Source organism: Pelophylax lessonae, assembly GCF_965119305.1.
Source record: "Pelophylax lessonae genome assembly, chromosome: 5".
In the NCBI taxonomy this organism is placed as follows: Eukaryota; Metazoa; Chordata; class Amphibia; order Anura; family Ranidae; genus Pelophylax; species Pelophylax lessonae.
In genome coordinates this window covers 118821771-118848372 of record NC_138772.1, presented here as the reverse complement: position 1 = coordinate 118848372, position 26602 = coordinate 118821771, and the positions used below count along the sequence as shown (strand labels likewise).

Sequence of the window (26602 nt, the reverse complement as noted above, 5' to 3'; positions counted from 1 at the left end):
CTCCCGCGCACGCGCCCGGGAGCCGACAGTCACGGCACGGGACTCTGAAGAAACGGCACCAGCGGCCGTTCCTTCAGAGCGCATGTGCCAGTGACGTCACTGGATGCATGTAATGTAAATATCTCCTAAACGGTACATGTTTAGGAGATATTTACAGTACCTATAAGTAAGCCTTATCATAGGCTTACCTATAGGTAAAAGTGTCCGAGGAGGGTTTACTTCCTCTTTAAATCCGCTTTTCATTTATTGCCGGTACTCCCTCAGTGTTTTCATCTATTGGGGTCCGCCAGGGGTTTTTATTTCCTGGATCATTGTCTGTCCATGGGGTGTTCAATTTCTTGTTTACTTTTCGAGACATTTAGTTAGATTTTGGAGTGGGTGATACGTTAGGTGTCAGGCCTCTTTTCGGTCACCCATTGCTGAGTTAATTGTGTGCATAGGCCCAGCAGATTCTGCTGGCCACGGTTCAGTATGTGACAGAGCATTTTGGGGGTCCCCTTGGCCCCTGATAGGACAGAGGGTCCTTCTGCGACGCTTAGTTTTCTGTTGGGCATTGTTCTTGATACTCAGGCCTTGGAATGCAGATTGCCAGGAGATAAGCTGCTGGACTTGAGAGAGTCGGCGACCGCGGCTCAGGGCAGTAATAATATTACACCAGCGTCAGCTGCAGTCTTTGTTGCACATCTTCTGGTTTGGGAACAATTCTTGTCTGACTATAACGGTAGATCAGTGTGGATGGAGGAATCAACAGGTAGTTACCAATGGTCCACCTAGCCAGAAGGACCCTGTTTTTCTGGGCCAGTCGAAGCAGACCCAGAATACTTGGACAAAGGGCTCTCCCGAATAGAGAAGAGTCCCACACCTAAGTGTTACTAATGGCGCTTTTCCACTGCATGGAACAGATCGGTTTGGCTCCCTTTGGCGCTTTTCCACTGCATGGTACTGCATGGTATGTGTTAGAACTGTTTGGTACGGTTTAGTACAGCAGCGCTTTTCCACTACATGGTACGGCTGGGTACGGCTCCCTTAAACAGTACCACCTCGGTTGTGGTTCCAATCGTTCGGTACCGATACCATATCCCACAATCCTTTGCATGCAGCCTTGATTGTTTGTCACTACTAGCCACTGATTGGTCAGAGAATCGTTGTAATCCCACCCACTTACTGCTTTAGTGGAAAAGCAAACCGAGCCGAGTAGAGCCTATACAGTGCCGAAAGGTGCCGACTCGTACCACGCAGTGGAAAAGCAAACCGAGCCGAGCTGGGCCAAGCAGTGCCGAGTGGAGCCGAGCCGGTACTCACAGTGGAAAAGTGCCATAAGAGCACCTCTGGGGGCGACCACTCCCAGAGGGCACAGACACCGCAGACTCTCTGCCTTCCCAGCTCATGGCTAGACAAGGTAGATTGTTCAAATCAGGAGGTAATGGGCTCTTCCAGCTTTCCCGGGGGAATTACTCCCGTGCCCCAACTGCCTGTGGGCACCCCGGTTTCTGTTCCAGCCGGTACTAACCTTCCAAGCCCCCATTACTCCAGCAGATTTGCATAGCCACCACCCAACTTTGGTCCGGTCAGATGATAGCACAGTGCCCCAACTGGATCACTGAAAAGAACAGATACTACACTTGATCTTAGCCAAAAGGCAGAAAACTTACTTTTTCCATTGCTTGAATCAATGCCGTTCTTATAAAGTCACCAGCTGTTAATGGCAATTACACTGAATGACATGCCCCATCCCCAGGTTACCGCACTGTGGCCTGGGGAGACTCAGGTCCCAAGTGCTGCATTCTCAAACCGTGACATGCCGTATGCTTCTCCTTACCAGGAGTTTCAGAGAGAGGCGGCAGCAATCTGAGAAGTGATAAAGATGAGGTATAGGCATTGGAGGGATAAGGTAAAGGGATGAATTTGGATTTTTTCAAGCACATTTAAGAATTTTCCCCATAACTATAATGAATAGTGCTTTAAATTCCACAGGATTTATTAGGAGTTGATAATCTGTATTATTATGCATGTTTTATATTTCAGGCTTCTCAGATCCTTCATTTTACAAACAAACATTCAGTTTCCATCAACACATATCTAAAAGCCCTGTAGATGATGGGTACTATGACCCATCAGCTCCAGAAATAGAAGTAAGGGGTCTTCTTGAAGCTTCTTCCTCTAGCTTGACATTATCGTCTACCTGTGATGCTGAAGAGCAAAGTCAGAAGAAGTCAAGTAAGGTAACTATTGCTCTTGTTTTTATTAGAGGATATAGATATACCAATAGAGACCATCATATAGAAAATAAAGTTAAAGTTTATTTTCACTTTTGCAGTCAGTATTGAAAAAAACCCCACTATATGTTTATGTATATGTCATGTTCTCCCATTCACAAAGCATACCACGTTCTCCCATTCACAAAGCATACCGAAATATAATTACAAAAAATAAAACCCTACTCTACATCTACACACCAAGTTTCCTCTCCTAACCATACAATGCTAAAACACAGCTTCTAGATCTTTAACCCATTGTTAGGATAGAAATTGTTCAGATCTAGCTTTCTAGCCTATAACGATAATGAGATCTTCCAGCGCAGTACAGATATGGATTTGTTTTTGGTAAACATTAACGCAATAACCCCTCTGTACAGCAAAGAAAAATTTCAGTTTTGGAGTTTTCAGAAAAGAACAAATTAAAATATAAGCAGCAATTTGTATTATATTTTTTTTACGCTATGTGAATGAAAACATGTAAAGTTGGTGTTATCTCAAATTGGCTGCAAAAGTGGAATCACACTTTAAAAGATTTTTTAAAGATGTTCTATAAGGGACCTATGCACATGTATACACATACTTCAGTAAAAGCATTTTTTTTGTTTAATTCTCTAAAACAGGGTAAATAAACCCCATAAATTACACTGTCGAAAAACAATGTATAAAAACAGCAGTTCCCCATTGTCTGACAATTCAACTTTTGCCTAATAAACAGGCTAGTTATCAACAATATGCTGCCAAGTGCTAAAAGCTATTGTGTGACTATGTGAAAAAAAAAATGATATCCCAATAATAAAAAAAAAAATTATTCGCACTGTTAACACAATTAAATATTCAAGAGACAATAGTAGATTCCTTTACTTCTGGAATAGCAAAGTTGGTTTGTCATTTTATATAATGCTGTTAAACATGATGATCATTCTTTCAACAGAAATTGTTGGTAACAAATTCTGAATTCCTTTTAAAAGGTCACAATTATATTCTCTTTCAAATTATTCTCAGTTTTATGTATATATACCATGTGTGTGAGTGTGTATATATATTAGTGGCTGGTGTAGCTTGTCTCGCTTGCATCCTATGTTGATTTATTTTAGAAATCTGCACCATCAAAAAAGAAATTACAGAAGACAGAGATGAATGCTGAGGACAGAGAGGCTGAACGTACCCAGTTGGCACAACTAGAGAAGCGGCACAATTTCCTAAAAAACCCGCGCTTTTTACCACCAAACAGCCTGCATGGAGGACGGTCTCTCATTCTACCTTCAAAGAAAAGAGAAGTATTGATATCTGGAAGGAAAAGAGTGATCGAAGACCAGTAAGATATTATTTTAGTTGTATTAAAAAACAGGTTCAGTAAAGAAGGAGGTGAGACCTTTGTATGCTCTTAGAAATAGGTTACTTGAACGTCAGCTACATGCTTAGGAATGTAATTCCGTTAGGTTCATCCTTCAGTAGAATATTGTACTTGTACCCTCTTGGTGGCTTCTTCTGTAGAATATTGTACCTGTACACTCTTGGTGGCTTCTTCTGTAGAATATTGTACCTTTACCCTCTTGGTGGCTTCTTCTGTAGAATATTGTACCTGTACCCTCTTGGTGGTTTCTTCTGTAGAATATTGTACCTGTACCCTCTTGGTGGTTTCTTCTGTAGAATATTGTACCTGTACCCTCTTCGTGGCTTCTTCTGTAGAACATTGTACCTGTACCCTCTTGGTGGCTTCTTCTGTAGAATATTGTACCTGTACCCTCTTGGTGGTTTCTTCTGTAGAATATTGTACCTGTACCCTCTTGGTGGTTTCTTCTGTAGAATATTGTACCTGTACCCTCTTCGTGGCTTCTTCTGTAGAACATTGTACCTGTACCATCTTGGTGGCTTCTTCTGTAGAATATTGTACCTTTACCCTCTTCGTGGCTTCTTCTGTAGAACATTGTACCTGTACCCTCTTGGTGGCTTCTTCTGTAGAATATTGTACCTTTACCCTCTTGGTGGTTTCTTCTGTAGAATATTGTACCTGTACCATCTTGGTGGCTTCTTCTGTAGAATATTGTACCTGTACCATCTTGGTGGCTTCTTCTGTAGAATATTATACCTGTACCCTCTTGGTGGCTTATTCTGTAGAATATTGTACCTGTACCCTCTTGGTGGCTTCTTCTGTAGAATATTGTACCTGTACCATCTTGGTGGTTTCTTCTGTAGAATATTGTACCTTTACCCTCTTGGTGGTTTCTTCTGTAGAATATTGTACCTGTACCCTCTTGGTGGTTTCTTCTGTAGAATATTGTACCTGTACCATCTTGGTGGCTTCTTCTGTAGAATATTGTACCTGTACCCTCTTGGTGGCTTATACCTTTAGAATATTGTACCTGTACCCTCTTGGTGATTTCTTCTGCAGAATATTGTACCTGTACCCTCTTGGTGATTTCTTCTGCAGAATATTGTACCTGTACCTTCTTGGTGGCTGACTGGAGCCAGAACCATAATTACATAAGGCACATAATTGTGCATGTGGAGGATTTGGGGTATTTACATTTACATAAGACTTTTTACCCGCTTAAACACTTCCGGACTGCCCACCTTGAATTTATGTCGCTACTTTGACAGTAAATTCCGGGGTTATGGTAGCAGCTGCCATGACCCCAATATGTTTTTAAACAGCTGGCAGTCCGCTTTAGCATAAAAGTGGTCCCAGCGGCGGATTTTTCACGGGATCACTTTTATGGGCGGCGGGAGAGGTCCCCGTCCCGCCAATTCCACTTTTATGGGCGGCGGGAGAGGTGCCCATCCCCTTACCGCCACTTCCCGGTTGTTTTTCCCGCTTACCGGAGCTGTCGGTAGTGGGGAAAATGATCTTATCCCTGTGTGGATGGGCAGGAAATTGAGTGAGGGCAAGATGGCACCCACTTGACTCTATGCCCCTGAAGGACCGGAGTGACGTCAAACATTACTTCCCCTAACAGCCCTAAATTACATTTTTTTTTTAGATTGCTTTTAAGTGTAAATGTAAGATCTAAGGTCTTTTTGGCCCCAGATCTCACAATAAAGGGGTCCTGTCTTGCTTATTTCTATTACAAGGGATGTTTACATTCCTTGTAATAGGAATAAAAGTGATAAAAAAAATTGTTTTAAAGGGACAGTGTAAAAAAAAAAAAACAAAAGTTAAATAAATAAGAAACATTTTTTTAAAGCGCCCCGTCCCTCCGCGCAGAAGCGAACGCATGCGCAACTGGCGCCCACATATGTAAACTGTGTTCAAACCACACATGTGAGGTATCACCGCAATTGATAGAGCAAGGGCAATAATTTTAGCACTTGACCTCCTCTGTAACTCTAAACTGGTAACCTGTAGAAATTTTTAAAGCGTCGCCTATAGAGATTTTTAAGTACCAAAGTTTGTTGCCATTCCACGAGCGTGCACAATTTTAAAGCATGACTTCTTCAATTTACTCGGCATAACATTATCTTTCACATTATACAAAAAAATTAGACTAACTTTACTGTTTTTTTATTTTCTAATTAAAAAATGTTTTTTCCCCAAAAAAATTGCGTTTGTAAGACCGCTGCGCAAATACAGTGTGACATAAAGTATTGCAACGATCTCCAAACACTGGATTTGCAAACCATCAACAGTTTGTAACAATCAAAAAGGACAGATCCTGCACATGCTGATATACAACAAGTACAAAGAGGAGTACTTCACCAGCCCATGGCGCTGTCCATGTGTTCACCTCCTTTGTTTGTATGTTTTATAGCTGAAATGTCCTGGTTGCTGCTGCTCCTCTCTCACTCCACTGGGGGGGGGGGGGGGCGGATCAAAACAATTCAAATCTGTAAAGAAAAGCGCACGCAACCTCGGGCAATAACGCTTTAATAAAGGACAACAACACAGTACATTGGAATTGCACTCACACTTTTCCTTTAAGACAATCGCTTTACAGCATTCCAACAGGAGCTACTCGCTCCTCCCGTCCCTCCAGATAGTGACTCTGCGGTCTCCTCATTCGCGGCTGCCGCCGCTGTATCCCCGCTCTCCTTCACTTCCTGTGTTGCCTGGTCACCGGATGCCGGTTCTAGTGCGCCTGCGCACTATACCAACGTAATCTACGGCGCCTCAGGCGAGCCTCAGCCAAAGCCGGAGCCACAAGTTGTACGGAGCTGCGAGGTGGGAGATTCAAGACACGGGTGCACTGCCTCTGCTGTTACTACGGACAACGCGTTTCGGAGGCGGAGCCTCCTTCCTCAGGTCCCACCTTGCTTCCTGCTAACGCCCCTCCCTATATACCCGGGATACCATCGGCCCTAATTATTTAATTGTGTATTCTTAAAGGGGCCAGTAACCAATAATCCTTATCCACCTTGGCTGGGACGGGAGAAGCAAGGGGCTATCCACTTTTAAAAAACATATATTAAAAAACATACATTAAAGATACAGTTTAAGATACAATTTAAAATACAATTTAAAATTTAAAATACAATTTAATACCAGCGCAGATATTAACCAGAGCTATTATAGATACATGTTTGGATATCACATTCCCTACATAGCAATGGTTGTCTCCTGCTAAAAATACATAAACGTATCCTAAAAGTATATATGTATATAAGACTCTAAGCTACATCAGCTTGTGCATTTATGCAACATGGCAAAAGTAGCTTTACATCAGTTGCAGGGCGCTCCTATAATATCAAACAATTCATTAGCTGTGGTACACAGTTTGTGGTCTATGGCTTGAGGTGCCCATGTGGCTTAATTTATGTTGGCAGGACAGTTAGAGCAATGCGCACCAGGTTTGGCGAACATCGCCGGTTTATTGAGCAGAAAAAAGACAAGCATAGCGTGCCAAGACACTTCTGTAAAGCGCATGGTGGGGATACTGCAGGCCTGGAACTATTTGGGATTGAAGCCATATCTATGACTCTCCCAGAAGGTGAAAGGTTTTCGATCCTGTGCAGGCAAGAAACATTCTGGATCTTTACGCTTGGGTCCATGTCGCCGGGTGGGCTCAATGAGGAGCTGGAAGTCAACACGATCATTTGACATATCAGCACGGGGGTGTGGGCATGGTAGAGTGGGTTCCAGCACATGCACATACACATGGTTACCAAGGGTAGGGAACATAGTCCCTGCCAGGCCATGTGTCTGTGAAGTGTGCACGGAGGCATACGCACATTCGTGTCCACACAACAATATCTGAGCAGCTGGGTATGTGAATAGGTGTATATGTATAGATATATATTTGGGGATACTCAGGGTGTCACCACCGATGGGTATGTGTAGGTATATGTATATGTATTCCTCATGTGTGTGTGTATATATACATATATATATATATATATATATATATATATATATGTGTGTGTGTATATATATATGAGAAATATAAACAACTGTCGTGTAGTACATTTGGTTGGCCCATATGGAGTAGTATCCTCATATACTAATTGATATTTGCATATGTGCCATATGGAATTGAATCTTATCTTACTGAATTCTAATGAGACTAGTATTTTTTTATATTTTTTTATATTTTTTAAATATTTTTTTATATATTTATTATGTGTATTATCCTGACTTATGAAATTATCCTGGTAGATGGATGAGAGATAATGTGGAATTAATATGATCCGTCGACTATTGGTATTAGGAAATGCTGATGTAGCTTAGAGTCTTATATACATATATACTTTTAGGATACGTTTATGTATTTTTAGCAGGAGACAACCATTTCTATGTAGGGAATGTGATATCCAAACATGTATCTATAATAGCTCTGGTTAATATCTGCGCTGGTATTAAATTGTATTTTAAATTTTAAATTGTATTTTAAATTGTATCTTAAACTGTATCTTTAATGTATGTTTTTTAATATATGTTTTTTAAAAGTGGATAGCCCCTTGCTTCTCCCGTCCCAGCCAAGGTGGATAAGGATTATTGGTTACTGGCCCCTTTAAGAATACACAATTAAATAATTAGGGCCGATGGTATCCCGGGTATATAGGGAGGGGCGTTAGCAGGAAGCAAGGTGGGACCTGAGGAAGGAGGCTCCGCCTCCGAAACGCGTTGTCCTTAGTAACAGCAGAGGCAGTGCACCCGTGTCTTGAATCTCCCACCTCGCAGCTCCGTACAACTTGTGGCTCCGGCTTTGGCTGAGGCTCTCCTGAGGCGCCGTAGATTACGTTGGTATAGTGCGCAGGCGCACTAGAACCGGCATCCGGTGACCAGGCAACACAGGAAGTGAAGGAGAGCGGGGATACAGCGGCGGCAGCCGCGAATGAGGAGACCGCAGAGTCACTATCTGGAGGGACGGGAGGAGCGAGTAGCTCCTGTTGGAATGCTGTAAAGCGATTGTCTTAAAGGAAAAGTGTGAGTGCAATTCCAATGTACTGTGTTGTTGTCCTTTATTAAAGCGTTATTGCCCGAGGTTGCGTGCGCTTTTCTTTACAGATTTGAATCAACAGTTTGTGCAGCACTTTACAAAATAAAGGGAGGTAGTACAGTTACAGTACAATATAAAACAAGAGGTATAGGGGGGCCCAGCTCATGAGAACTTAAATTCCTGCCAAAGCTATGTTGGCTAGTTTAAACCCAAAAGCAAACATGTATCATATTGCAGTTTACCAATTCTTAAATGTGATTGCTGCATCAGTGTTCTTTTGTAGGCTTCCCTTTCCTTTTTTTTTCACCTGAGGATCCAGCCAGAACAAACTGTCCTGAAGGTGTAACAGTTAGGGTGGTGAGACAAATCATTCACCACTGATAGGGGTGCTTACAATAATCAGCTTTTATTTATTTATGTAAAAGGTTTATCCCAAAAGGGAAAGAAACTGTTGCTGTAACTGCTTATAAAGTATTAGCTGGAGTTTGGCTTAAATGTGTTAGTGTATCTAAATCTGTTCTTCATCCAGAGGGTGTCTAATACATGAGGTGTGTTACTGGCCAGATCACCAGATAAAAACAGAGGGAGAAAAAAAAGAAAACAAAAAAAAGAAAACAAATGCATTTCCCACATCTAATAATTAGTAAGTTGCAGTATATTACATTTTTGGTTTTGGATTTTACACCACTTTAAAGGGAAATAATCATTAAAACACCATTTAATGTCATGCCAGTATCTTTATAATAGAAATGAATCTAGGCAGTTGCCATTTTGGGTTTTGTTGGATTTGGTGCAGATGCATACTGCAAGTCTTTAGCTTCCTTGAGCGAATCTAGGCTTTTGGTGTGTTGTGGTAAAGAGGAGCTCCAGTTATATTTCTGAAAATGTTTAAAAAAACTGTAGCTGCTGGTTTGTAATAAACAGACACTCACCTATCCAAGGATCTTTGCTCACCCGGGCCATTTTTTCCACCAGTCTTCGGTCCCCGGTGCCAGCATGTTAACTGTGAACAGCCAGCTGTGACAGCGTGTGGCTTCACAGCCGGCCGCCCACCGCTCATGCGTGAGCCGCACTTTACTTTGTGAATGGTCCCGCAGTCTTCTGGGACCTGTAACATATGGGGGAGAAGGGAATGGAGGGAGAGAGGAGAACTTCTGCTTGGGACACCTAGGCGATCTGAGTAGAAGTGGGAGCAGGTATCTGTCAAAACCAGCAATATTGCAGAAGAGGGGGAGGAGGAGGAACAGTGGAAGTTCCCCTTTTGGGTGAAGTTCCACTTTAACCTTCCTAGCGGTATTCCCGAGCGTGGCTCGGGGTTAAATTTCAGAGCCAAAAGCGGTAACCCCGAGCCACACTCGGGGTACCGCCAGAAGCATTGCTGGATCCTGTAAAAGAGGTTTCTTACCTTGTCACCGGGATCCAGGTTCTTCTTCCCGATCGTCTCCGTGCCCCGGCTTCCGTCTCCTGCGACGTGACGTTCGCAGGGGGGTGGAACCGGCGGCAAATTCAAATGTAAAAACACACCAAACACACTGATACCATTCAAAAAAAATCACATTAGATTGCCCCCCAGTGCCCTTTCCTGCAGTTTTACTGTACTTTTTATGTAAATATATATGCATATATATATATATATATATATATATATATATACGTATATATATATATATATATATATATATATACGTAATTCTTGTGAATGAGCAGCCCAAACCAACTGTATACATTATATATATATATATATATATATATATATATATATATATATATATATATATATATATATATAAATGCAAAATAATGGTACCGCTTTCAGCACCTAAAATCCAAAAGAATCATACCGCCAGGGAGGTTAAGGAGGGTGGGGCTACCTCCAAGGTAAGCCTGCACTTGGGTTATTTTTTTTCTAGATGTGCCCCGTAATTTAGAGTAGGGACCACACTTTTCAAAGATGCCGTATTATGGCATTGTGGCTTCAGATGTATTTGTGTATGTATGTATACAGCAAACACCTGTTTTTAACATTGTTGAAACTATTTCATTAGTTCTTTTTGTAATGACTAACTGGATAATATGCTAGGAAATTTTTTTTTTTTATCAAATTATACTGATTTAACTTTTTTGTTCTTTTTTTTTAACTAGTGATCCCACTGAGCCAATACCAATATTTCTAGCTAACCCGCCTGTTATCTTCTTCCCAGAATATGAGATCGGACAGATATATGAGGTGATTTTCAACAGTGTGATCGTGGTTGAGAGAATTTTATTAATTATTAATTTGTTACATGTATTTATACAGCACCAACAATTTACACAGCACTTTACATATATATTGTACATTCACCAATTCCTGCCCTTAACAAGTTTACAATCTAAGGTCCTTAACTCACATTCATTTATACACATAGTAGGGCAATTTTAGACAGGATCCAATTAACTTTTTAACATATCTTTGGAGGAAACTGGAGTACCCGGAGGAAACCCAGACAAGCACAGGGAAAACATGCAAACTCAACACAGACACGTTCCAAATTTTAAAGAGAAAGTATAGTATATTTTTAGGAAGCTTATATTTATAATTATTGCATTTGGATGATTTTTTCTTTTTTTAACATGCACAGAATATTTAAAAACAGATTAAGGATGGCCATACATTATACAATTTTCTTACACTTTTCTGTACAATTTTCTCTAGATTTACCTTCAACTATGTAGTACAAAGGCAGGTACATATACACTCCTCTGTGTGAGTTACTTTGTTGTTTTTATGTAATAAATAACCTTTTAATCTACACTGAGGTGGCGCTGCTTTATAGGATACAATTGAAAGTGTTGTTTAGTTTTGACCTCATATTATATGGATTTTGGTAGATCTAACAGAAAATTGTACAGCCTAATGAAGCTAGAGGTCTTCTACAGCATGTAACTGATTTCATCTCTGTTTAAATACATAAAGATGACGGTGGAGTTGAGGAACATGACAGCATCAAGTCGTCACGTGAGGATCATCCCTCCTTCCACTCCATATTTTTCTGTTGGACTTGGTAAGTAAAACATAAATATCAATGCATGTCTTCATTTTTTGACAGGTATGACAATGTAGGTAATTCTTTTAGTAGGGTTGCACGATACCGTTTTTTTACCACCGAGTACGAGAACCGATATCTACCAGTACTGAAGTCACTAAGACAACCCTAGGTTCACACAGGAGTGGTGGACGGCATGTGATTCGGACAAGACTCCCGCTGCATTCTTGTTTAAATCACATGGAATTCTTTGCAGTGCGATTTGAGCCCATTCATTTTGTATGGGCTCAAATCCCACCACAAAGGTATCGGTTTTGGGTATCGGAGCATTTGCACGAGTTACCAGTACCCGTGCAAATGCTTAGTATCAGTAACGATACCGATACCAGTATCGGTGCAACCCTAGTTTTTAGACTATTGTTTGATTCAGACACTCCTGCCAGACATGCACAGTCAAGTCCTTAACCCCTATTGCAGTGAAAGCACAGCTTGGATGACAACACAAGTTTGCTGGTTGTACACTGATGGAGCAGAAATAAATTGCTGGGCAATCAACTGTGCTCTTTTTTTTTTTTTTTTGTTAAATATCTTATATATCTGCCTAGAGTGCAACTTTAAATGAAAAAAAACATGCCTTTTTACAAAAAACAAAAAAAAACACTTTGCACCCACAGAATCTGAAAAGGGGACCCAGAGGAGGGCAAAAATCCTAACAAATATGGCCCAATTTCCCCCAACAGTAAAAAAAATACCGATGCAGAAAAGCCTTTGATAAGCACTTAAAGTGATTGTAAAGTCTCGTTTTTTTTTCTATTAAAATAAAACATACTATACTTACCTCCTCTTTGCAGTGCTTTTGAACAGGGCAGGACAGATACTCCTCTTACAGGGTCCCTGGCTGGAGCTCCTGGCCCCTCCCTCCTTTTGAGTGCCACCACAGCAATCAGCTTGATATGAGGGAACCTGAGCCGAGCTGCAGCTCCATGAATCCATTCAGACATGGAACTGCTGTTCGGCCCCACCCCCTCTCTCTACTGATTAGCTAACTGATTGACAGCAGTGGGAGCCAATGGCGCTGCTGCTGTGTCTCAGCCAATAAGGAGAGAGAGTCCCAGATGGCTGAGGCATACGTGGACATCATTGGATAGAGAGGGGGGTCAGGTAAGTATTAGGGGGACTGAGGGGAGCTGCTGCACACAAAAGGCTTTTTATCTTAATGCATAGAATGCATTAAGATAGAAAACCTTATGACTTTACAACCCCTTTAAATAATATTCTACAATACTATTTGTTATAAATATTAGTAGTAGTTCATATCTCCTATTCACGATATTTGTCTGTTAAAGTGTGGCTAATTTTTATACATGCTACCCATGACCGCAGCTCTGTATTTTGTATTTGTGCTTCTAGGAAAGTTTCCTGGAGAAGGTGGAATTGTAGCACCGGGAATGAGTTGTCATTATACAGTACGTTTTGTTCCTGACTCTTTGGCTGACTTTGAGGATTTCATATTGGTGGAGTCACAAGCACCATATCCAGTTTTAGTCCCTATTGAAGCAAGGAGACCACCTCCAATACTTACATGTAAGGAATGGATTTATATTTGTGTTCCTTAATTCTCACCTTATAGATAAAAACTATTTTATTATGAATTAACCTTTTTGGGATTATTCTATTTGGTTTGTTCTATTTTTGTTTATATCGTTTATTTTGTAGGCCCTTTTATATTTTTAAATGGTAATTTCATTCCTCAGCTTTGTTATGTGTTTATTTTTTTCTTTACTTATATAAGTTGCACCAAAAAAATAAACGTAAAAAGTGTAAACTTGTAAAATTTTATTATTCAGAATACAAAAATAGTTTGCACTTACAGCGTATATGTAAAAAAAAAAAACTAAAATTGTGTGCGTAGACTGACACACACAACAACCCGTCCTTCCGGGATTTGAGGGTATCGTGATGTCAGTGTGTCGCTCCGTCCTATGCGTTTCGTCATATGTTGACGTTGCCCAGGGGCACGGGCGGCGCGCTGAGTCACCACTTAATATACCTTACACACAGACCACACCTCGATCTGAGCCTCAGATGGCAACAACAGAGCCAAATGTTCAGCTAGATCGTAACCAAGCCTCACTTTCAGTTACTGAAAGGAGGTCAGAATTGCTTTACCCTTCCATATTTCCGAATAGAGCCTTTTTATTTATGGGCAGCACCGCGTTTAGACCAATACAGTCACGTTAATGCCGCCTCATAAAATGTCTGTTATAAAATTTTAAAAAAAGAGTATATAAAATATACACAATGGAAATAGAAATATTCTTATAATGATGTCACGGAATTAAATCATAAACAGTGACATCTAGTGCAATAAAGCCATATAACTCCAAAATCTGATAATTCACACCACAGGCAAAAAAAAATATAGAAGCCACCTCAGTGGGACCTATAAGGTCACACTTCTGTAGTTCACTGATGACCTCTAGTGGACAGCTACAAAATAATTAAACATTGGCCTCTACACAAACCAAACAGCAGGAAGTAGAAATAATGTATCAGTGGTGTCACATCATTAAACTCAAGAGTGACATCTAGTGGGCTAAACTCATATGAATCAAAATACTAGCCTATCCTCAAATTCTAATTTGTATGTCCTCTGTGCCAATCGGCAGGAAATATAAAATATACATACTACAAAAATGTATTAAAATAGTCTTTTACTCTATTAAAACCCCAGTCAGGAAAACCAAGACTCAGATCAGATCAACAACTAAGGAAACCAGGACTGGGGTATACCCAGAGCCAATCAAGGTATAAAAAAGACCTGTGGAACAAAGAGAGGAACTAGAGGGGGGAGGCGGACTTAATCAAACAGAAAGAGAACATAAAAGGGGCTGGGATTTACAATTTAAGCCATCAAGTGTTAACAGAATCAGAGAGGTTGATTCTAAATAGGGGTCTGAAATTTGCTCCACCTAGGAGGATGAGCAAGTTTCAGACATATATGAATGTTTACAAGTATGTGCGAAAACTCAACATTAAGCGATACTTGTTGTCCTATTAAAGAAAGTAGAGTTGTTTCATCCAAATACCAACACTTTTATAGACACATTTATATAATGCCTCTTTGCTCAACCCTCCAGGGGCATTAGCTCCTTCACTGAAGGTCTTTCGGGATGTTGTCCTGGGAGATTTGGATCTGATGAAGGTTAAGAATGTGAAAATGCAGAAGGATTTGGAAAAAGGTTTAGATTCCCTGTGTAAAAATAAGTCATTGGTTATATGACCAGCGGATAAGGGAGGTGGAATTGTGGTCCTGGACAGATGTGATTATCTGACAGAGATGCACCGCATAGTTGGGGATCAGGAAACCTTTACCCTTTTAAATAGGGACCCTGTTTTGAAATACAAAAGGGAAGTTGAAATCATTGTCAATAGGGGTTCAAAACAAGGTATTATAAACAAGAAGGAAAAAGCTTTCTTAGTGCCAAGTGCGCCCCGTACCCAATAATATATTATCCACCAAAGATACAAGAGACAAACTTGCCCACCGGGTCGTCCAATTGTCAGTAAGATCGATTTGGTTACGTCCCGAGTGGACAAATATATAGATTATTACCTCCAGCCTTTTGTACAGAAAATGCCATCATACAAGAAATTTACCAGACATACTATCAATCTATTATCAAATTATACACCTAAAGAGGGATTGTGGTTGGTGACAGCAGACATATCTTCACTGTATACGATCTAACCACATAATCTCAGCCTTGCGGCTGTGAAATATTATCTGGACTGAGAATTAAGGTCTCCCTAACAGACAGTTGGATTTTATTATGGAACCTCTTGGGCTTGCGGTGACGCATAGGTATTTCTGGTTTGAAAACCAATTTTATCGCCAGGACAGAGGAGTGGCCATGGGGGCTAAATATGCCCCCAGTATGGCAAATCTGTTTATGGCTAAATGGGAGGAGCATGTCATCTATGCACAACAGAAACCTCAGATTGTCCTATGGGCTAGGTATAAAGATGACATCCTCCTCCTATGGGATGGGAGTGGCCCTGAGTTACAATGAGTTTATGATATTTCTTAATAACGAGAGGAGAATCTCTCTAAACTTTGAGGCAATTTTGAAAGAGATTCGTTTTCTGGATTTAAAAATTACTTTTAAAGATGGGAAATTTGTTACTTCTACTTTCTTTAAGCCCATGGATAGCTGCAACCACAAGTCTTGGTTGAGATCAGTACTTAAAAGGCAGTATATGCGAAACAGGGGTAATTGCACTGAGGTGGAGGTATTTAAAACACAGAAAGCTGACCTGACAAATAGGTTTGTTAAGAAGGGTTATAATCCTGAGTCCCTCCGTACGACTTTGAGCGAGATTCAAGAAATGGATAGATCGTTACTATTGAGGGAAAGACCAAAAAGTAATAGCGTAGACACTAATACATAATTTATCCCATTTTTTACAACGTTCTCAAAACAACATCAGAATGTGAAGAGGCTAATACAAAAACATTGGCACATATTGGACAACAACAGGGTGTTGAGCACTGTCTTACCCAAAAGACCTCAAGTGATTTTCAAAGGGGCTCCCTCTTTGAGGGATAAAATAGCTTAGAATGCTCATAACCCACCAGTGAGCAACAGAAGCTTTTTTTAAAAAATCTTTATCAATGTAGAAAATGTTAGGTACGCACCATCAATACATGTAAGAGCAGGAGAATGAGCTGTTTTACCTCAACTAGTATCTCTTGTGCTTTTGAGATTGAACCGTTCATTACATGCTCCACCATAGGAGTAGTATATTTGTTGCAGTGCCCTTGTGGACTACAATATATGGGACTAAGAGGGCCTTACAAGTGAAGTTGAATGAACACATTAGTAACATTAAAAAGGGTTTCAAGAACCATTCTGTGTCTAAACATTATGCCTTGGTGCACAATAGAGACCCTTCCAACACCCTGTTTCTTGGTATAGATAAATACAAACTTCACTGGAGGGGTAGATCTCTAGTCAGGGAAATTTCTAGATCAGAGATGGCCTAGATATATAGGTTAACATTTTACATACCTTATGGTTTAAATGTGGATATTGATGTAAGTGCATGTATTAACAATGCTGAAATAAGTATCTATCCTTTTTAGGTTGTTTGAGTTTTAAACTCTGTCTGAGTCTTGGTTCTCCTGATTGAGGTTTTAATAGTCAAAGTCTATTTTAATAAACTTTTGTAGTATGTTATATTCATATTTTGTGCCGATTGGCACAGGGGACATAGATATTAGAATTTGTGGCTAGGCTAGTATTTTTGGTCATGCCAATTTTACCCACTAGTTGTTACTCTTGAATTCAATGATGTGGCACCAATGATACATTATTTCTAGTTCCTGCTGTGTGGTTTGTGTACTGTAGAGGCTAATTTTTAATTATTTTGTAGCTGTCCACTAGAGGTCATCAGTGAGCTGCAACAGTGTGACCTTATAGGTCCCACTGAGGTGGCTGCTATATACTTTTTGACCGTGACTTTAGTTCACTAGATGTAAGTGGTGACTCAGCGCGCCGTCTGTGACCCTGGACGATGTCAACGTATCATGAAACATGTAGGGAGGAGCTACGCGCTGACATCACTGATTCCCTTAAATACCGGAAGGACAGGTTGTGTGTGTGTGTGTGCCGGCCTACGCACACAATTTTAGACATTTTTTTACATCTACACTGTAAGTGCAATCAATTTTTATCTGAATAATAACATTTTACAAGTTTACAGTATGTGGAGCTTTCTGTATTTTGGGTAAGACCCTGGCTGGGTATGGAGCTACAAGCGTTTATGACCTTTTGTAATGAGAGGTCTAAATCATTCGGTAAGGGAGTTTTTCGAACAATTGGTACCGGTGTTCACATGCAGGGTCACTTTCTAAGGGGAAATGAAGAAATAGACAGAGGGCGCATGTAACGTCCAGGGATAGCCACTTGTATTGTGGACACCACCTAAAGGAGAACAAAATGTCCAGCATATGGCCAGAAGCTCTAACGTAAGAAGGTAATTCTGACACTAAATTCTGGAGGAAGTAGTCAATGTAGCATCCCAGGTTACTGGTAATGCTATCGAAACCTGCTATGATGGGCCTACCTGGAGGGTTAACCAGGTCCTTTTGAATCTTAGGTATATGATAGAAGTGTGGGGTGAGCTGATATTGCCTAAACAGAAACTGGTACCCATTTTTTGTAATAACTTAATCCCTAGGTGCCCCATCCAGCAGTTGTTTTAGTAAAATGTTATATTCTGGCAGGGGGTCCTTGGGGAGTGTCTCATATGTATTCATATCTCCAAGCAACCTCATGGCCTCTGCCAGATAGGCAGATCTGTCTTGTATACCCAGACCTCAACCTTTATCTGTCTGTCTTATAATTATACGATCATTGTTTTTGAGGCTTTTGATTGCATCTTCCGAAATTTCCCAATTTGCACCTCTGACCACGTGTCTGGCATTATTATTAGTATTCTTCTGACAAATATGTTTCATCTCGCCAAACACCACTTCATAAAAAGTCTGGATGAAATTACCGTTGACTCAATAGGGAAAAAAGGAAGACTTGGTTTTAAAATGCCTGGGCATCATTTTCCTACCTTCCTGACAACTCACTTCCAGTTCCACTTGTAGGTTTTCGCAGCCACCCTCTTGAAGCAAACTTTCCAGGATGGGTAGTGCATCATCCTCAAGGTTCTCATCTACCCCTAGTGGTTCTAACCCAAATCTATGAGGCTCCTTAGGAGTTTAATTTTTAAGTGCAAAGTATCTCTTGACCGTCAAACACCTGATGTAATTATTGAAGTCCATGAAGAGCTCAAACAGGTTTGGGGGATTTTTAGGGGCAAAATTAAGACCTTTCCGTAATAAGTCCAGCTCCGTATCAGCAAATACTGAGCTGGACAGATTATAAATCTTAATGGTGGTATGTTCCTGCATTACTTTCTCCCTCTTTTTGATGTTCTCTCCCCCTCTCTTCCTCCTTCTTCTCTTTTCCTTACTGACTGTCTCTGTGGGAGTGAGCTGTAATGACTAGAGGCTGCTGGGGTGAATCCCCCGGCAGCCCCCAGTTCTAAAAAAGGGGGGCATTCTGGTGCTCTTGATTCTGGGGGGGGGGACTAGATGTAGGTGGGTCTAAGTAGATTGGAGGACTTGTATTCGTGGAATGTGTACTGTTCTTTTTGTGTCCAAAATTCCCATGTTGTGGATAGATGTCGGTTGCACCCCTTGGTTCTGCCTCCTCTCCAGGATTCTTTGAATTTCTGGAGGGTCCATTAATTATCTTTTTTAGGGATACCAGAAGTAAAGGTATTGGTATTCCCAATGTTCTGTCTAGTGCCCCTCTTTCTGGTTGTGCTGGTGTCTCTAGGGTTTTTCTTTGGTGTCTTACTCTGATGGAAATTCCATCTATTTTTTCCTTTAGAATTTATTCCTTTTGGTTCCTGGGCACCCAAGAAAGGAGGTCTGTTGTCCTCCTCTCTTTTGGAGTATTCCTCACCTGCTAAGTATGTATTTGGACCTTTTTTCCAATTGAATTCCTGCCCTTGCTGGTAGTCTAGTCTATACCTTTCGAACTTCCCTGATTTTTTTGCTAATAAGATCACTTTCTAGGGTGGTGGATGGTAGTGACACTTATCAGAATTACTATTTTACCTTGTGGACTACTTATGTTAGTGACACCCATTTGGATTATCACATTATACTTGTGGACTTTTTATGTTTATTATTTTAGCGCAACTTAAAAAGGTATTTTTGTATTGGAAGTGTGCTAATATCTCACAGATATGTTGCTGCTTGCACTTCGTGTTTTGTTTGTATTTACTATATATAGCCCATTTTTTCCTTTTTTGTTTTATCTTTTTCTTTTCTATTAATACGCTATATGGCCATATATACTATATATGCTACAGCATACAGTTCATCTTACACAATTATGTGCTACCAACTTTGTAGCAACAGTGTGGGGAAGTTTTTTTTTCATTTACAAAGGAAGGAGGCTGTGTCCCTGTGCACAAAGTTATGTCTATAAAGACATGCTTAGGTGTAGAGGAATTTGAGTGGCCTGCACAGAGCCCTAACTTCAATGTTAATGAATACTTTTAGGAATAATTGCCAGTCAGGGCTTCTTATCCAACAAATACTCTTTTAGCTAAATGGGTATAAATGCCCCCCAGACACACTCCAAGGTTCCAGAATAGTGTAGCCACTTAAAGCCTCCAAGGACAGAAGCTCCATATTAATACCCATAGTTTTAGAACTTTCAAGAAGATCATATTGGTGTAATGGTCAGGTGTACACAAACCTTTCACCATATAGTGTATTTCTACTTAAGTCCTGTGCGATAATCAGAACAGGAAGTAGGTGGAATTGTGTAGACAGACAGAAATAAAAAAATTTTTTTTATAGTGTACATGTGTGCCCTATTGGAGTAGATCCCTGTTACTTGTGGGGTCACAAGGGTCAGCTGAAATGGGAACACAGATATCAATTGTAGCGCTACCCCCGCAGGAGCCAATGGTTTTATTGGGTCCTCTGTTCTTAACTTGACCTCTACAAAGATCTTTGTATCTCTGACACCTCAGGTTTACACGTCAATAGACAAAGACTGATAGCTTTTGGTTAGTACCTTAGGCATAGGCGTGCGCAGGGGGAGTGACTGGGCACACCCTAATCACTCTGTGCGGTGCCGATTTCCCTTTCTGCCCAGGCTTACCCCAGTGTTGCACCCCCCGCAGTGCTGCTGGCCTCCCTACTCTCCTCTACCCCCAGCTGCTGGGGGAGATGTTTCAGGAAGTGGTGCGGAAAAAAGGGCTAGTTAATATATTATTCACCAGCCCCTTCCTTTTCTAAATGAACATAGTGAACACACTGACTCACTGTGTTTATTCATAGCTGAAGCATAGTAAAGTGTTTTACTTACTAAGTGTTTGCTATGCTTCAGTTTGTGAAATGAACAGGAAGCTGCTCAGCTTGCGCACTTCCTATTCATTCACTGCACACCCTGAATGAGACACTAAACCTTAAAGTGGAAAGACAAAATATATTGAGAATATGAATACTTTAAAAAAAAAAAAAAGAACGGGATTATACAATGTGGAATACTTTTTGAGATATACTGTTTCAAATATCAAACAATATAGTAGGAGTGCCACCTCAAGTTCTGGTTAGGTCAGCATAAACTGTAGCTTTTTCATTGAAAATAAACAGCCTAAGGTGACGGTAAAATTTGTATCAAGAGAATAATGGCTAAGTCACATAGATTCACTTATGGTGAGAAGGCTAGGCCTAGGCTATAATTCAATAATTGCAAAGTAATCATAAACTTTTGACTATGCAAGATAACAGGTTCTTAATATAAGTATTCGGCTGGCTACGTTGGAGCTCTTGAAGATGTTGGAGCACTAGAGGGAATAGTTTATGCAACAAGGAAATGGGTTGTATACATAGGTGTGCACTGTGCCTATTGTATTAGGGTGTGCACCCCAAAGCTCAGAAACACATTCATTTCTCTGCAGCCTCAGTTGCATGGGACAGTGAATGAATGGGAAGTGCTCTGTGATGAGCAGCTTCCTGTACACTCACAAACTGAAGCATAGTTAACACAGTTTACTATGTTTCAGTTATAAATGAACACCGTGAGAGCACTGAGTGGAGAAGTGTCCAGAATGGGGTTAATTATTAGAGGTATAGTGGTAGATATATCACATATGTTCAGGGTTACTGTTCTGAGCGCCAGGACTGTTCCAGAACATCAATAGATAATAGGTGGTGCCTTTAAGGGGCATAGTGTAATATGGCATTCAATAGATTTCAATAGTCAGTCAATAAGTCACAAAGGGTTAATATCCCACTCACCAACTCCACAGTATTTGTAGTAGAAGGTCTCCCTCAGTGATTAACAGGGGACCCCTTTTAGATGAGAATGATTCCAGGTGGACTTCTGCAGCAATCAGACAGCGGTACCTCTGTGATGCAGCATTTAGCTAGGCTTGGCAGCATCACAGCAGAAACCAGCAGGTCTGGATTTCTGGCGGCTCCAGTACTAAGCATCAGGATGATCCCTGGCTCGAGTGGGCCCCACAGACTGGACTTGGCGGATTACGTAGCTTTCTCAGTTCTATGGAACTGGCAGACCCTGTCTTCACTGTAATGCACAGTAATTCCCTGCATCTCCCTTCCTGTCTCTCTCCCAGACAGGATCTTCACTTCTGAACACACCAGTCTCTTTTTTCCATTTTTCCATTTGTTTTTCCATTTGTTTTTGCGGGCTTTCTAATTTATATGACCCCTCCTGACTTAAGGCACACTGGATTTTGTAGTTTCCTGTGTCTGATTAGTAATGGATTTCCCTCTGGCTGAGACCACAATTCCCAAAGTGCAATGCTCTTAACCTGAGATGTATCACAGTCCACAAAACTTAACCACTTAAGCCCCAGCCCTATTTCGGACACTTTTTGTACACAAGTTAAAACCAGTATTTTTTCCTAGAAAACTACTTAGAATCCCCAAACATTATATATATTTTTTTAGCAAAGACTGGAGAATAAAATGTCGGTCATTGCAATATTTTTTGTCACGCGGTATTTGCGCAGCGGTCTTTAAAACGCCATTTTTTTGGAAAAATTTTGAAAAATCACATTTCACTGCATTTAAAAAAAACTAAACAGTAAAGTTAGCCCATTTTTTTGTATATTGTGAAAGATGATGTCACGCCGAGTAAATAGATACCCAACATGTTACAGTTTAAAATTGCGCCCCCCCGTGGGATGGCGACAAACTACGGTCAATAGAGATCTCAATCGGCGACGCTTTAAATTTATTTAAAGGTTACCAGTTTAGAGTTAGAGTGTAGCTCTTTTTTTTTAATTATTGCACACGCTCTGGCGATCGCAGCGATACCTCACATGTGTGGTTTGAACAGCGATTTCATTCGCGGCTCGACTTCCGTATACGTTTTTTTTTGTGCGCGAGCTAACGGTGATGGGGGCGGCTACATTTTTTTTTTTCCTATTTATTTTATTTTTTTTTTTAACTTTATTACAGGTTTTTAAAAAAAAAAAAAAAATCTGATCACTTTTATTGCTGTCACAAGCAATGTAAACATCCCTTGTGACACCAATATGCAGTGACAGGTTCTCTTTATGGAGGGATCGAGGGTCTAAAAGACCCTCGACCCCTCCACTACACTTCCATGTATGCAAAACGCCGAAAACTGCGTTTTTGTATACAGCCGTTTTTTAAATGTGCCGCTTTTTGCAGCACAGTAACCCGGAAGTGACATCATGGACGCCGCCTCCGTGTTACGTCATCGGAGACCCGATCAAAGCCGTTTCCGGCATTGATCGGGACTCCATCCAGCCGGCGGACGGTCGCGGGAGGGGTGGGGACGTCCCCTCCCGCTCACCCGGGTAACGATCGAGCGGCTCGCGAGCCGCATCGGTCGTTACGGACGGAAAGCCGACCGTTGACACTAAACCAACGTATATATACGTCAATATGCGGTAAGTGGTTAATCTTGTGGGAGAAATATTAATTCATCATTATTAATTAATCCTAATCATAAATAATTAATGCATTAATAAACCTTCACATTTCCGTTACAATGAGCCTTGTTACACAATAAAAACCTGACCAGAGGTTTTAACTCTTCCCCACTCTGTCAAAATCACCAAAAAATGTTTTGTCTTAGGTTTTACTATAAGTGTTTTTGACTAGTTACTGTTGATTGTTTAAACAGTGCCTCGGATCCTGGACTGTGGTCCGTGCCTAGTCGGAGGAGTAAAGGTCTTGGAATGTCTCTGCAGGAATGAGGGGCTGAGTCGTGGAAGCTTCTGCATTATGCCCAAAAGTCTCTGGCCTCCAGCAAACTTCAGAGTAAGACCTCTTTCAAATGTTACTCACTGTGTTCTCACTCTTCTAGAAGGTTTGGATGGTGTCATGTCACAGCCAGAAAACACTGATATTTACTAAATAGGGAAATGTAACATTCAATAGAAACACTTTGGATAGGCATGTTGAGAGTAGGTGTTGTGCATGAAACGTAGCAGTAGGAAAAATTTAAATGTTGTCTGTAACAACTAATCTAATTCAAGCTAGATGAAACTAAAATCCAACTGGTTACATTATTAACATTCTCATTCTGTATACATTTTGAAAGAGAACGGGTTGTGCTCCAGATCGTCTCCTTGCCTTGAAAGAGAAGGTGAAAAGTTTAGCATTTTTAGGTTCTGGTGCTAGTGTAACAGAGGAATATGGTAACAGTCTGACAGGTTATCCTCTCAGTTTAAAGTGTCAATAAACCCACATCATTAAAATATATATATATATATATATATATATATATATAAATATATTCATAAATGCTTTTTCTACATGCTGTTCACACTCACTATGATATTCATTTTCTGTATTCTGCAATAATTCTTATTGATCCTGCTGTTCTCTATCTTCCGATCCTGTCCATGTCCTCAATTCAGCTAGGGATTTTGCAGAGCAGTGTTGGCAGCTCTGCACATGCTTATTTTTCAGCGTATTTCTATGCTGAACATTTCCTCCCTATCACATCTGAGCAGCCCATGTGACTATAAACACAATGGGGGTGGAATATTATATGTAGATTGATGGAGGCTTCACCTCCCTGTTCTATGACACAAGCTGGAGGGGCGTGACACAGCCTCTGACTGGCAGAAATCCACCCACACCATGGTTTTGCCAAAAAATAATAAAGATTTGATTTTAAACATATATATATATATATATATATATATATATATATATATATATATATATATATAACAATTTAAAGCGGTAGTAAACCTCAGCAAAAAAACAAATTATTGCAGACTTACCTGAAAGAAAAACCTTCCACCAGCGTGCTGTCACTGCTGTAGGCACTTCCATCTTCACCCGATCTTCCTTCCAGGTTCGCGGGCTTCAGTGATATGAATTGCCAAGCCCCAATAATGTCACTCCCACGCACATGTATCTCTATTTACGGCACAGGGCTTTGAAGGAATGGTTACGGGTATGCTGTTCCTTCAGAGAGCATGTGCCGGTGATGTCACCGGCTCCTGCTCACTAGAATATCTCCTAAACAGTGAACGTTTAGGAGATATTTACTGTACCTATAGGTAAGCCTTATTATAGGTTTACCTATAGGTAAAAATCAACCAAGGGAGTTTACTCCCACTTTAAAACACTTTATTGGTATTAATTATTTATTTTTACTCCGTATTCCAAAGGCTGTTTTTTTTTTTTTTTAAACATGTGACCAGCAGCAGAGGACTAGAAGCTCCTCCTGCTGATGTTTCCCTTCAGAAAGGCTGGGAAAGATCTGGGGCCTGTGACAGCTGTATATCAATTAGGAAAAAGGTACTTAGATTTTTTTTATATTAAAATAATTATATTGCCAACATCTGTATACAATATGTCAATTTAACAGTTTGTGTTTGTATCACTTTTAGCCTTTAGCTGCAATTCTAAATCATAGAAGGCAAAAATAACATTACATATTTCTGTTTGTCATTGACTATAGCGTTTAACACTTGTATAATGTCTTTTGAAGAGTATAGCAACAGCAGGATTTGTTGAACAGGCACCCTTCGGAATCCACCCAGCTATGTTTGAACTGTATCCTGGGCAAGAAACTGTTATTGAGGTTAGTGTAGTAACCTTCACTTCACGTGCTCTGCTTACTTGATTATGATCTATCTGATTCTGTTAGCCTGATGTGCACCATACATATTGTAATTTATGCTTGATTTAAACATATGGTGTGTGCCAAGCAAACTAAAAAATAAAGAATGTGTACCTTCGTCCTATATATTAACATATGGAATAAAAAATTGGATTGAGGGCTTTCATGGTACAATATAAAATCTCAACACAATGATACTTTAAAAAAATACAAAACTTTATTACATCAATGTATGTAAAAAAAAGTCACCTATAGAGAGAAAATTGAACAACAGGAAGACAATATGATTGTCCAATAAAGAGCGAACAAGCGATTAAAATAGAACTCAACAAATATCCTCTAATATAAATTGGATATTGACCAGGGTGTCTACCCAATAATGGGGGACCTCTAATAGGGAATCTCCAGTCATACTCTACATGTTTTGCGGGTTATCCACTTCTTCAGGACTTTGGTTCAAGAGGAATATATATATAAAACATCAAAAATAAAGAATATAGATCCAAATCTTTTCCCACACATTACCCAAATACTATGAAGGTGTGGCAAAACATACTCACCAAAAACCACACCAATACCAAGGGACAGCAACGCCAATTTGGCAGTCTCCCGGCCGAGTGCGGGACTCAAGTGGAGGTATGAATGGATAGGAACTGATAGGGACAGAATGTTTACTTATACGTATGGCTTAACATAAGGCCATCCCACTTGGGGTACATATCACAACACCCAATAAGTAACATAACATCATACCTAGCACAATGTAATAATAAGGGCAATCAGCAACAGATGAAAATAGACAGGAAGGAAAGAGGTGGTCTTGGATAACAGCTCAAATCAGATGATTCTAGGGACATTTCCTAAGTGTGATGGCCTTATGTTAAGCCATACGTATAATTATACATTCTGTCCCTATTCGTTCCTATCAATCTATATTTCCACCTGCTCTCGGCAAATTGGCGTTGCTGTCCCTTGGTATTGGTGTGGTTTTTGGTGAGTATGTTTTGCCCACACCTTCATGGTATTTGGGTAATGTGTGGGAAAAGATTTGGGTCTATATTTGCTTTTACTCACTTTTTGGTGGTTATCTTTATTTTTGATGTGATTGCACATTAGTATATACGTACCTATCTATGTCGTTGTTTCTCTGTATTCTTTTTGGGTTTGTATCTTTTTACAGATTTAATATTCTTCTTGAACCATACTCCTAAAGAAGCAGA

The 26602-nt window shown here is 40.3% G+C and overlaps 1 protein-coding gene across 1 annotated transcript in view; it reads left to right on the top strand.

The window, feature by feature from the left end:
* Positions 1–26602, top strand: part of DLEC1 (DLEC1 cilia and flagella associated protein) — a 114487-nt gene that overhangs the window by 16146 nt on the left and 71739 nt on the right. Inside the window, exons 6-12 of the mRNA XM_082258049.1 lie at positions 2026–2222; positions 3353–3573; positions 10775–10859; positions 11589–11676; positions 13069–13242; positions 23424–23560; positions 25251–25343. Coding sequence (XP_082114175.1) covers positions 2026–2222; positions 3353–3573; positions 10775–10859; positions 11589–11676; positions 13069–13242; positions 23424–23560; positions 25251–25343 — 995 coding nt within the window. The remainder of the gene's footprint in view (positions 1–2025; positions 2223–3352; positions 3574–10774; positions 10860–11588; positions 11677–13068; positions 13243–23423; positions 23561–25250; positions 25344–26602) is intronic.